The sequence below is a fragment of the Peromyscus maniculatus genome, chromosome 1 (genome assembly GCF_049852395.1).
Source record: "Peromyscus maniculatus bairdii isolate BWxNUB_F1_BW_parent chromosome 1, HU_Pman_BW_mat_3.1, whole genome shotgun sequence".
NCBI classification, from domain to species: Eukaryota; Metazoa; Chordata; class Mammalia; order Rodentia; family Cricetidae; genus Peromyscus; species Peromyscus maniculatus.
This window is the reverse complement of record NC_134852.1, coordinates 191490080-191503315: the sequence shown is the minus strand read 5'-3', so window position 1 is coordinate 191503315 and position 13236 is coordinate 191490080. Positions and strand designations below refer to the sequence as shown.

Here is a 13236-nt window from a genome sequence, read left to right as displayed (position 1 = left end):
TCCTGTTGTGCAACTGAAAAAAATCACTGTGATTTTTGTTTATCACTATTTATATCTCTACATTTGCCCTAGGGACAAAATGCTGCTGTCCAAGTGATAAAATAATAATATTGAGTCCAAGTTTGTTTTAAAAAAATGTATATTTTCAGAAAGAAAGAACTTCAGTGTTGTGAAGAGTCTAGAATGTTGCAAGTCTAAAATCAAATGACATAGGCCAACTCAGCTTCCTTTGTAGCCGTTTTTCCCAACTCTTTATATGGCCTTTCATCTTTGTGACAATTAGGTAATCATTTTGAACATATAAATAGATCTCTAGCTTCTACCAACTAAAATACTAAGAATGACAGAAAGAGTCTGAGGCCTGTACCTGAGATTTCTCCATATTTTATAATCACCTTACCTAATTCTTCCAAAGACAAATTTGACAAATGTATTCCATTATGGTTTTCTTTGAAATTGTTCCCATGTTGGAACAAGGTATTTGGGGAAACATCCAGTTTTCCAGCCATAGTCCCTCACATTTGGCTCCAGAATAATCTATTTCTTTTTATTCCTTTGAGTGAGAGCTATTTCTTAGACATAGAAGAGAGACTATTTCAGAAGAGAAATATGACTAGGAGTCAGAATGAGAAGGCACCACCATGGCAAAAAAAAAAGGGGATGTTTAATAATGTCACAGTCATAATATACTTAAATAAGAATGGCATTATGAGGGGTTGGCGATTTAGCTCAGTGGTAGAGCATTTGCCTAGCAAGCACAAGGCCCTGGGTTCGGTCCTCAGCTCTGAAAAAAAAAAGACAAAATAACAAAAATGACATTATGAAATACATTCAATCATGTAATGAATATGTACTAGTAATTTTTCATAGAAATATTAAATCTTTTTAATTATGTGATGTTGATGAAAGAAGAGACAAGCTAACAAACAAAATGTAATGAAGGGTCAGTAAAATGTTTTCCTAAGAGTCAATTCATCTTGATTGCGTTACAGTGATTAGTTATACTCCATTCATCACCAACAGCTCTTTTCTTAAAAAGCAAAGCAAAATGTAGACCTGTTGAGCACAGAGGCCCATCGTTCCTTAAGTTTTCTTTGATTCTCATATTCTATAAAAGGAAACGTTGGTGCAAAGCATCTTGCTGACTTATAAATGTGCCAGAACAGTATTACTCCAGGCATGAAAAGAAATCCACTGGGACTGTTTTATTCAAATCCATTCTTTGGGATTCTAGAGCAATAAGATTTTGGCAGCAAATTATTGCTTGTGTCATTGTAAATAATGAGGATAACCGTGATTTTAGGTTATCAAAGTTTATCTTCACTCCCCTTGTAGCTATTTTTGTATTCTTTGAGCCAGATTACAAAACTTGAACAAACTTTTCTGACTTCTACGTTAATACAATAATGATATAATTATTAACTAGATTCATGTTTACTGTGAATGTTAGTGATTATAATCAGTCAGTATAGTGCCATTGTGCACAGTGAAGAAATTGTGATGGATATAACTAAACTGAAAGCTTTTGTGAAAGGAGAGCTGTCAAATGCAAGAGGTGGGTTAAGTTAGAAATGACCTCTTCAGCTCAGGCATTTGAAAACTTGGTACCCACTTGGTTGTGCTGTTTGGTGATGTTTTGTTCATACCAATTATTGTTATTGTCTCTATTGACTATTGTGATTATCTAGGTTTACATCTGCACTGGTGAGACAGGGAGAATTCTAATACTCTTCTTTAAGAATGTATGGTGAAGCCAAGAAAGTAAATATGCCCATTACATAGTCACCTTGATTTCTAAATTCTTCCAGCTATGAGCAGTGAGACACTGACACTTCTTTCTGTCCCATTACTTTAAAAAATAAAAGGTCTTTCACAATTGAACTACACAACACAGGAAAAAAAAAACTTTCTTCAGCTAAAAGCTTAGCGTATATTTTCTGATCCCAAATGTGTGATAGTTTTTTTTTGTTATCTTAGTTTTATAAGTGGCCAAAGAGTAAAATAAGGAGCTGTAAGGCTTACACTGTTGAGGAAAATATGTTCAAATGTTTAATATAGCAAAGAAATATTTTAGATATGCATGACGATTGTGGTGCATAAATATATTTCTAGCCATTGGTACAATGTAGCAGAATTGTCATTTTGAGGTCAACCTAAGCTACATAGTAAAACTTTGTTAAAAAATATATTTTTAGAATATACAAACTATCCATAAGTCATAAATTCCCACCCAGTAACTGGTAACTAACCTGAGAATATAAAGGTTAAGGAGTTTTCTTCCATCTCAACATTAATCTATTGCTTCTCAAGAATAGTTGCACATTATAAATATGTTTGTTTATTTTTATTAACACTATTTGGACACCAATCAGTACTGTTAAACCAGAAATTCAAATGGGTACCCTGTAAAGAAGGACAAGAGTAAAGAAAATTTTATTTTTCTCTATAAAAAGCACAAAGTGTACTTGAGAAAGAGATTAAAGGTTATCTGATTGATCAGTCAATGGCGTTTCAGTGAGAAACATGTTTGATCCAGCAGGTAGTGTTATAAAAGCTCCATGCTGGCTGATCACAGCTATGTCGGCGAGAAGGGTGTCTATGGAGCCAGTCCTGGTCCTGGTGCTCAGTCTCTCCTGTCTGCTTCTCCTCTCACTCTGGAGACAGAGCTCTGGGAGAGGGAAGCTCCCTCCTGGCCCCACCCCTCTCCCAATTATTGGCAATTTCCTCCAGATATATGCAAAGAACATCAGCCAATCCTTGACCAATGTAAGTATTCTTTGTGCTCCTCTGATACCTTGATAAAGAAGAAAAATTGAAAGCTACTTTAAATGAAAATCTAGTAGAAGAGGAAATATTGATGTAAATAATCTTACAGTCAAAACTCTTGCAGTGTACTGTGCACCTCATGACTTCTGTAGGTCAGAGTAGAGTAGCCTCTGTTCAAACAGGGCATTTCTGCCAGATTGGGGGACTGGGACATGGTAGGTAGGATGGGAGGGGTGACTGAGGTAGGGTGAATAGGGCCTGAGAGAGAGGGCAGTCAGAAGGCAGGTAGGTGGCCTACATGGAGTTCTGGTGGCCAGCATCCTGCTGAATGCTTTGTTGTGAAAATTCTTTGTAATCTTTATATAACAACTACCTGAGTTCTGAGCCATTACAAGGTTTACTGTAGATGATCAAGAACTGATCATTACCATAATGTGATAAAAATGGGCTTCAGAACCATTTGAAGCTGAGTTGCCTGAATAAAAATATATTAAAATACCAAAAAACACTGATAATATCAGTGTGAATGAGGTTGACTCCATGAAGATTAAAGGGACTTTTTTGTTAGTATTTACATTTTTCTTTCCAATTTCCAGCTTTCAAAAGTCTATGGCCCTGTGTTCACCCTGTACTTGGGCAGGAAGCCCTCTGTTGTGTTGCATGGGTATGAAGCAGTGAAGGAAGCTCTGGTTGACCATGGGGAGGAGTTTGCTGGAAGAGGAAGCTTGCCAATGGATGAAAGAATTAATAAAGGCCTTGGTAAGTAAGTGTACATGTTCATGTGAGTGCTGCACAGTGTTTACAGTGGAAGTGAAGATAAAAGGAGGATTGGACTTCTTCCTTAGGTACACTGTGGACCTCTCTGTTATTTCCACCCATCAGATCTCTCATCTGTTCCTAGAATCTATTTCTAGTGTTTTACCATTTCTTTTAGGCATTATTTTTAGCAATGGAAGCAGATGGAAAGAGATAAGGTGCTTCTCACTCACGACTCTGCAGAATTTGGGCATGGGTAAAAGGACCATTGAGGACCGTGTTCAAGAGGAAGCACAGTGTCTTGTGGAGGAACTGAGCAAAACTAAGGGTAAGTGAAGATTTATATATTTACAACTTTATCTATGTATGTTTGTATGTCATGTTGAAAATATCCTATTGCAAATTTTTCTTTGTTTTTAAATCAGAAACAAAGAACATAGGTTTCATGTTAATTTTCTGCTGAGCTGCAAAACTATGGATTTCCATTATCACAAGTGTAATTTCTCTTTGTGGATCATTTCACTTCAGAATAAGTGTTATTGATAATGGTGACAGAGCCAGTTCAGGATATTTGTTTTCATTTTCTTGGATTACAGAGGTTTAAGGAAATTAACTGGGCAGTACATGGATTCTTCTAGGCCAATGTTTACAGTCTGGGGTAACAATGATGTGATTTATGGCTTTCATTTCTTAGCCAAGTGTAATAGAATATTCATTAATTATTGTGTCTGCAATAGCATGTTATCAAAAGTATACTGTTTTTTGTTTAAAATTTTTTACTCTATTGTGAATCTTATCCAATGTATTTTTATTGTGATCAGCCACCAACTCCTCTGAGATACACTTCCACTTTTCTCTACCCTACTTTTTGTTGTCCCTTTATTTAATATCCACCAAACCCGATTTGTGCTTGACATATGCGATTGTTTAAGAAAATATTTGTTAATACTTTCAGAACTTAGTAGTTGTTTAAAAATGTTTTCACTGAAATAGAATTACATAATTCCTCCTCTTTCTCCTTCTATCCCTTCCCTAATGCCCTCCCTTGTCCCTTCCCATGCCTTTTACACTCTCAAGTTGATAGTCTCTTTTCTTTATTATTGTATATATGTATATACATGCACACATACATGTAAAAACTCTTGAGTACTCTTTGTTGTTGGATATCAAGTATATGATTTCAGGGTTGACCACTCTGCACCTGGACAACCAATAAGAGAGCTTAAGCTTTGGAGAAGATAGTTACCCTTACCCCAGGAGTCATTAGTTGTGTGGAGTTCCCTGTCTAAGGGAAGGACTCTGAAAATTTTCCCTTTGCACATTAGCACATCTATTGATTTGGCCATTTTTCCAGTCCTGTTTTTGCAATCATTTCTAAGTGAGACTGTTTTATAGTAGACTTCTTGATATTCCGGTTCTTACAATCTTTCTGCCTCCTCTTCTGTGATGTTTCGTGAGTCATAGATGTAGGTGTTGTGATGTATTTGTATCTGTTGAGGCTGGGATCCCCACAATCTGTTGGTGTCTGAATTATATCCAACTGTGGCTCTAGGATGGACTCCATTTGCTGTAGAAAGAGATCTCTTTAGTAAGGGGTGGGAGCTACACTTACCTACCTATGCATATAAGGATATGACTTAGAATGTAGTAAAGAATTATGCTGGTCAACCAAATCCGGTAGTAGGTTCTTTTATAAGGCCCATCACTTCACTAGCCCGACAAAGCTGTCTCATTTTTTAATCATACTCAACCTCCCTCCTTCCCTTCTTCCTACATCTACTCACCTTTTTGTTCATGACCATTTCTTTTCTAATTTTTTCCACAAAGGCCAATTTGTGATGTTCAAATATTCTTGTATGTGTGACCTTCCACCAGAGTATCAGGGTGGATTTATCAGGGTCTGTACTCTTAGAGAAAATTGACCCTTCCTCTTCCAGAGGCTAACATTTGCCAGTAACATCTCCATTAGGGGTAGAACATCATGCCCAACTTCCATCTCCATGCCAGGATTTTTTTTCTGTCTTTGGCTTGCACAGGTCTTGTGCATACTGTCATATTTTCTGTGAGTTCATATGTGCATCTGCCCTGCTGTGCCCAGAAGACATCATTTCCTTGTAGTCATCACCACCTCTGGCTCTTATGCTCTTTCTCCCCCCTCTTCTTCAATGATCCTTGAGTCTTTCTAGGAAAGGGTGCAGTACATAATTAATATTTAAATATGAACACTTTGCAGTCTCTTATTCTTTGCACCTTCGCCCTTTGTAGCCTCGGTGTTCATCATCATCTACTGTAAACAGAAGCGTCTTGGATGGTGGTTGAGAAATATCTTGTATGTGTGGTTTTCTTTTTGTTTTACTTACTAGGGGCTACACTCTTAAAGAAAACTGACTCACATTCTCTCTAAGTATTGCCACTAGCAAGGTGCAAGGATGATACAGTGTACAAAAATCTATGAATGTAATCTGCTGTACAAACAAACTGAAAGAAAAAACACATGATCATCTCATTAGACCCTGAAAAGGTCTTTAACAAAATCCAACACCCTCTCATGGTAAAGGTCTTGGAGAGATCAGGGATATAAGGGATAAGACAAGGCTGCCCATGCTTTCCATATCTATTTGATATAAAACTTGAAGTTCTTATAATAAGATAACTCAAGGAGATCAAGGTGATACAAATTGGAAAGGAAGAAATCAAAGTATCGTTATTTGCAGATGATATCATAGTATACATAAGCAACTCCAAAAATTCTACCAGGGAACTCCTACAGTTGTTAAATCCCTTCAGCAAAGTGGCTGGATACATGATTAACTAAGAAATAATCAATAGCCCTCCTATATGCAAATGACAAATAGACTTAGGAAGATATCAGGAATATAGCACCCTTTGCAATAGCCTCAAATAATACAAAGTTTCTTGGGATAACTCTAACCATGCAAGCAAAAAAGATGTATGACAAATCTTCAAGTCTTTAAAGAAGGAAATTGAAAAAAAATATCAGAAGATGGAAAGATCGCTCATGTTCATGGATCAGTAGGATTAACATAGTAAAAAATGGCCATCCTAACAAAAGCAATCTACAGATTCAATGCAATCCATATCAAAATTCCATCCCAATTCTTTACAGTTTGAAAGAACAGTTCTCAACTTCATATGGGAAAACAAAAAACTCAGGATAGCTAAAACAATTCTATACAATAAAAGACAATCAAGAGGTATCACCATCCCTGATTTCAAGCTATACTACAAGCTGTAGTAGTAAAAAACACACAAAATCATCATGAAAATAGATAGGTCAATCAATGTGATTGAATTGAAGACACAGACAAATCCACGTATCTATAGATACCTGATTTCAAATAAAGAAGCCAGAAATATACAATGGAAAAAAGAAAACATCTTAAACAAATGGTGCTGGTCCATATGGATGTCTGCATGTGGAAGAATGCAAATAGATCCATACTACTCAGCAGTAAAAAACAATGACATCATGAAATTTGCAGGCTTTTGGATGGAACTAGAAAATATCATCCTGAGTGAGGTAACCCAGATTGAGAAGGACAAACATGGTATGTACTCATTCATAAGTGGATACTAGATGTGGAGCAAGGGATGACCAGGCTGCAGCCCACGGCTTTGGAGGGGCTAGCTAACAGGGAGGGACCCTGGGAAGGACACATGGATAGCCCAGTGAAGTAGAAGTGGATGGGATCTGCATGAGCAGGCTGGGAGTGAGGGGAGGTGGCGAAGGGCAAGGAATGGGGGGTGAGAACATAGGGAAATGGGAGGGTCAAGCTGGATCAGGGACAGAGTGGGAGAACAGGGAAGGAGATACCATGATAGATGAAGACATCATGGGAGTGGGAAGAGGCAGGGTGGGTGGCGGGGAAGCTCTCAAGAATCCACAGGGATGACCCCACATTGGACTGCTGGCAGTGATCGAGGGGGTGCCTGGACTGGTCTATGCTGGTGACCAGTCTAGTGAATACTCTAACTGTCATCATAGAGCCTTTATCCAGTGACTGATGGAGGCAGATGCAGGGATCCATGATCGGGCGCCAGAACTGAGACCCGGGAATCCAGTCAATGGGAGAGAAGAGGGATTTGATGGACTGGAAATGTCAAGATCATGATAGGAAGACATGCAGAGATGACTGACTGCACTGGTGAGACCCATGAACTGTGGACTAGTGGCTATGGAGCCCCCATGGGACTGAACTAGGCCCTCTGGATACGAGAACCAATTGTTTAGCTCGAACTGTTTGGAAGACACAAGGGCACACAAGGGCAGAAATGGGTAGGGAGATATCAAGTAAGGAAGGGGTGCTGATAGGTGGTTGCCACACAGAAAGCCAAGCTGGGTCTGAACAAGTTTTCAAGATTACATTCCTCAAAGTCCCTATGACCACAGCCCAACATACATACACAGACACAAAGGTGCATAGACATGTAGACTCACGGACATGTAGGCACATGGAAACTTACCATGGCTTTTAGCAATCTTATCAGCCACTGGAAAGTTTCCTCTTCCAGCAAACCCTTCCTCATGATCAATCAAGGTTTCTTTCACAACTTCATATCCATGCAACATCACAGCTTCCTGCCCAAATACAGAGTGACCACAGGACCACAGACTTTTGAAAATTGGAAAATAAGAAGAGTAATTAAAAGTGAAGCAAAAAGATGTCAGTGTTTGAGAGGTCATGCCTACCAAAAGACCAGGTAGGCTGCCCATGGACCTCCTCCACTCTTTCTGTTACTATAGACCCAATTTTCATGTTTTTCCCTAGTGCTGCAGCAGAACACCAGCTGAAGCTTCACCCACCCACCGTCCACACCTCCTGTGGATCCCACAGACCATCCCACCCTATCCTTCCCTCTCTGCCTTTTGGCTGTATCCCATACCCCAACTTAACCACAGACCACACCTGCCAGCAGACCAGGTGGGATGCCCATGGGCCTACCCCACTCTCACTATTACCCAGAACCAATACTCAGGGTCATGCCTAGAATTGCAACAGACCAACTCTTCTTGGCCTCCCCCTCCCCAGCCTCCAACACCATGCATAAAGTTCAGTGGATGTTGCTGTGTAACAAATTTTTTTCTTTGCTATATTTTAATAAGGATTTATCAGTTCATTCTCTTTTAAAAGCATAGCATAATTTATACAAGACAGAATGAATTATTTCTAATCCTTTATTCGATTGATTTATATTTTTGAATAAATGTTATTACATGATTCTACAAATTAATATTCAGTTTTTATTAATATATGCAACTAGGCTTCACTATTGGCTCCATCTTCATTTATTTATCTCATCTCCCTCTGTTTGTTGTAATACATTTGTTTGGGGTAATACATTTATGACAATAGTTGTCTTCTTTCACTCTCAAGTTTACAAACACTTGAAATACTTCTCACAATGAAACATGACCTTGTTTAAATGCCATCTTTCAAATTAAGTGAAATAAAAGGAAAAAAGCCAGATTTCTTCTCTGAGTCACACACACATGCCCAGTCTCATGTATACTCCTAGCCATTTACCCATACCCATGAACATTATACACTTCTTAAATAAACTCCTTCCTTCTTTGACATAATAAAATATGTATTGATAGAGCATCTCCATGAGAACTATAATGTTTAAAAGCACTTGACATCCAAACAACTAACACAATTTCTTATTGTCAATGTCTTACTATTTATCCAAAGTACTTTTGATTCAAGTTATTATTTTAGGGTCTATGGATTTGAGTTCTGTAAGTGCATTCTATATAAAGTGTAATAATTTGATTTTAGTAATTTGGTTACAGAGGTCTCCTCATAGAATACAGAAATGGTAAGATGTAAGGAATTTAGACGATGATGGACAACATGTTAGTTACTTCTCCTGTTGCTGTAATAAAATACCTGACAAAAGCCACTGAAGGAAAGAAGAGATTATCTGGGATTCTCATTTCTGGTTTTAATCTATCATGTTGGGATGTCACAGAAGGGGAGCCTGAGCCAGGGAAGTGTTCTGGTCACCCTGTCAGTTCAGTGAAAAGAGGAGGATAAGAATGCTCCTGCTTGCCCAGCTTCCTTCTATTTATGTGGTCTAGCAGCCAAGTCTAGGAAATGGTGCCTCCCTCAATTAAGACAGATCCTCTCATCTCCCTGACATGTTCATAAGCCACTATCCTTGGTGATGCTGTCAATCAATATTAATCATCACAGGCATTTACTTCCTTTTAAATTAGAAAATCAGAGGGTGTCTAGACATAGAAATGAGAATTAAAAATTTTATCTATTCCCTACATCTGTTTGCTTTCTTTTGGGAGCATATTTCAAACAAAGGTTCCCATCTTAGTTTTACCCCAAGAAATCCATTTTATTTTTTTTCTGGAGTTTATATATATATTACAATACTATCCAGTTCTACATAATAGCCACAGATTCCCTTGTTCTCTCCCTTCCTGCCCCCCTCCCCTTCCCCCCAGAGCACCCTCCATTCCCACCTCCTCCAGATCAAGGTCTCCCCCGAGGACTGGGATCGACCTGATAGACTCAGTCCAGGCAGGTCCAGTCCCCTCCTCCCAGATTGAGCCAAGCGTCCCTGCATAAGTCCCAGGTTTCAAACAGCTAACTCATGCAACGAGGCCAGGACCTGGTACCACTGCCTAGATGCCTCCCAAACAGATCAAGCCAATCGACTGTCTCACCTATTCAGAGGGCCTGATCCAGTTGGGGGTCCCTCAGCCTTTGGTTCATAGTTCATGTGTTTCCATTCATTTGGTTATTTGTCCCTGTGCTTTATCCAACCTTGGTTTCAACAATTCTCGCTCATATAAACCCTCCTCTTTTTCACCAGTTAGACTCCCAGCGCTCCACCCGGGGCCTAGCCATGGATGTCTGCATCCAGATTCCTCAGTCCTTGGATGGGGTTTCTGGCACAACTATTAGGGTGTTTGGCCATCCCATCACCAGAGTAGGTCAGTCCCGGCTGTCTCTCGGCCATTGCCAGCAGTCTTTTGTGGGGGTATCTTTGTGGATTTCTGTGGGCCTCTTTAGCTCTTTGTTTCTTCCTTTTCTCATGTGGTCTTCGTTTACCATGGTCTCCTATTCCTTGTTCTCCCTCTCTGTTCTTGATCCAGCTGGGATCTCCCGCTCTCTTTCCCTCGACCCTCACCCTTCATTGCTCCCACTCATGTCCAGGCTGTTCATGTAGATCTCAGCCATTTCTCCGTGTCTTTCTTGGGATCCTGTTTTCCAGGTAGCCTCACTGGTGATGTGAGTAGCAGTCCAGTCATCCTTGTTCCACATCTAGCATCCTCCTATGAGTGAGTACAAACCATATTTGTCTTTCTGAGTCTGGGTTACCTCACTCAGGATGATTTTTTCTAGATCCATCCATTTGCCTGCAAACCTCATGATGTCATTGTTTTTCTCTGCTGAGTAGTATTCCATTGTGTATATGTGGCACAATTTATTTATCCATTCTTCAGTTGAAGGGCATCTAGGTTGTTTCCAGGTTTTGGCTATTACAAACAATGCTGATATAAACATAGCTGAGCAAGTGCTCTTGTGGTATGATTGAGCATTTCTTGGGTATATGCTCAGGAGTGGTATAGCTGGATCAATGGGACCTCTTGAAACTGAGAAGCTTTTGTAGAGCAAAGGATACGGTCAACAAGGCAAAGCAACAGCCTACAGAATGGGAAAAGGTCTTCACCAACCCCACATCTGACAGAAGACTGATATCCAGAATATATAAGGAACTCAAGAAATTAGACATCAAAACGACCAACAGTCCAATTGAGAAATGGGTTTTAGAACTAAACAGAGAATTCTCAACAGAGGAAACTCAAAAGGCTGAAAGACATTTAAGGAGTTGCTTAACATCCCTAATCATCAGGGAAATGCAAATCAAAACAACTCTCAGATACCACCTTATGCCTGTCAGAATGGCTAAGATCAAAAACACTGAAGACACTTTATGCTGGAGAGGATGTGGAACTAGGGGAACTCTCCTCCACTGCTGGTGGGAATGCAAGCTTGTACAACCACTTTGGAAATCAATATGGTGCTTTCTTAGAAAATTGGGAATCAATCTCCCCCAAGAAATCCATTTTATAATTAATGTTTATTTATACGATTTTCACTTCACATAAATAGATGTGTTTCCTTTTCATTTTAGTTTTCTGAATGCATGAACTTAACATAATCTGTCTATTATACTCTACCGGCTAAAGACATGAGCCTTTCAACCCCTATATATAAATTCCTACATTCCTATCATTCTTTCCTTTTCCTCTTTTTTCGGGGGGAGATACTTTCCCTCTTCATTTTTATCTGTTCTTTGAGAAGTTTGTACAGTGTATTTTGATTATATTTACACCCTCACCTCTTCCCAGATCTACCTGCCTTCCATCCCCATGCATGTTTGTATCATATTGTTTAGAGGCTTCACAAACAGACGTGGATCTCCCCAGAATTCTTGAATTGCTGAAGATTTTAAAAGTCCAATTTTCCCCTCCCAAAACAACAGACCCCTGGGGTAACAGGCCAGTCAATAAAAATAGAAGATGAAAACTGAGTATACTCAATTTCATGATTTGGAAAAATGGCCAGATCACTGAAATCATATTAAACATAAAAATGATGCACAAATGTAATGCATATTGTTATGTCTACCAGGCTGTCTGTAAGTCTTGCTTAAATTGTCATAAGTTCTTTTACTTGTTAAGAGATACAGTGTTTTTATACACATATATTTCAGTGGCATTTTACAATTGTTCCCAACTCTCCAGGCTCACCCTGTGATCCCACCTTCATCCTGGGCTGTGCTCCATGCAATGTCATCTGCTCCATTGTTTTCCAGAATCGTTTTGATTATAAAGATCAGGATTTTCTTTCCTTCATAGTCATTTTAAATGAAAATGTAGAGATTCTGAGTTTCCCTTGGATGCAGGTGAGCTCAAGCTTCTTCTTAAAAAAAAAAAAAAAAAAAAAAAAAAAAAAAAAAAAAAAAAAAAAAAAAAACACTTAGAGATAAATGCTCCCTGAAATTCCAAAAATTCTTTAGAAAAATTTCTCTAAGCTAGAGGTACTGTGGAATAATGCTTTTGTACACTGGTTTAATAAATGCTGATTGGCCAGTAACCAGGCAGGAAGTATAGGCAGAACTATAGGCAGGATAAGCAGACAAGGAGAATTCTGGGAAGAGGAAGGCTGAGTCAGGAGACGCCAGCCTGCTGTCCAGGGAGCAGCATGTAAGGCACACAGATAAAGCTAAGGAAAACACGGTGACATATAGATTAACAGAAATGGGCTGAGTTTAAGTGTAAGGGCTAGTCAATAGTAAGCTGAGCAGTTTTAATTAATATACGCCTCTGTGTTTATTTGGGGGATGCAAGTGGGAGAGATTTGTCCTGACTGCTGGCAGGCTGGGACACAGAAAAACTTTCACTACATGGAGGTGCTCCTCAGCTCATCTCTGTTTCAAATCTATGCCTCCTTTAATGCTAGATAACACTAAATGCAGGGGCCTTTCTACCTCCTCCCTTTATGGCCACTGTGCTGACCATTATGTGGACTTGCATGTACTTGAGGACTCTATTTCTTTCTTACCTGCATTGTGCCTGAAAGATTGAAACTAGGACAAAATATTAAAAAATCTTTCTTATTAAGAACATACAGAAAAGGTATTGATTTTTATCTCTTCAAATTCATC

At 39.0% G+C, this 13236-nt stretch overlaps 1 protein-coding gene across 1 annotated transcript; it reads left to right on the top strand.

The window, feature by feature from the left end:
- The first annotated feature begins 2576 nt into the window (after nt 1-2576).
- Nucleotides 2577-12567, top strand: LOC143271136 (cytochrome P450 2C26-like). The gene is made up of 4 exons (XM_076563022.1): nt 2577-2766; nt 3363-3525; nt 3701-3850; nt 12314-12567. The coding sequence occupies exons 1-4, from the start codon at nt 2578-2580 to the stop codon at nt 12550-12552; spliced, it is 741 nt and encodes a 246-aa protein (XP_076419137.1). The 5' UTR covers nt 2577; the 3' UTR covers nt 12553-12567.
- The last annotated feature ends 669 nt before the right edge of the window (nt 12568-13236 follow it).

Coding starts and splice junctions, on each gene's coding strand:
- LOC143271136 (XM_076563022.1), top strand. CDS start 2,578: ATGTCGGCGAGAAGGGTGTCTATGGAGCCAGTCCTGGTCCTGGTGCTC. Junction 2,767..3,362: donor TCAGCCAATCCTTGACCAAT/GTAAGTATTCTT, acceptor TCCAATTTCCAG/CTTTCAAAAGTCTATGGCCC. Junction 3,526..3,700: donor AAGAATTAATAAAGGCCTTG/GTAAGTAAGTGT, acceptor CATTTCTTTTAG/GCATTATTTTTAGCAATGGA.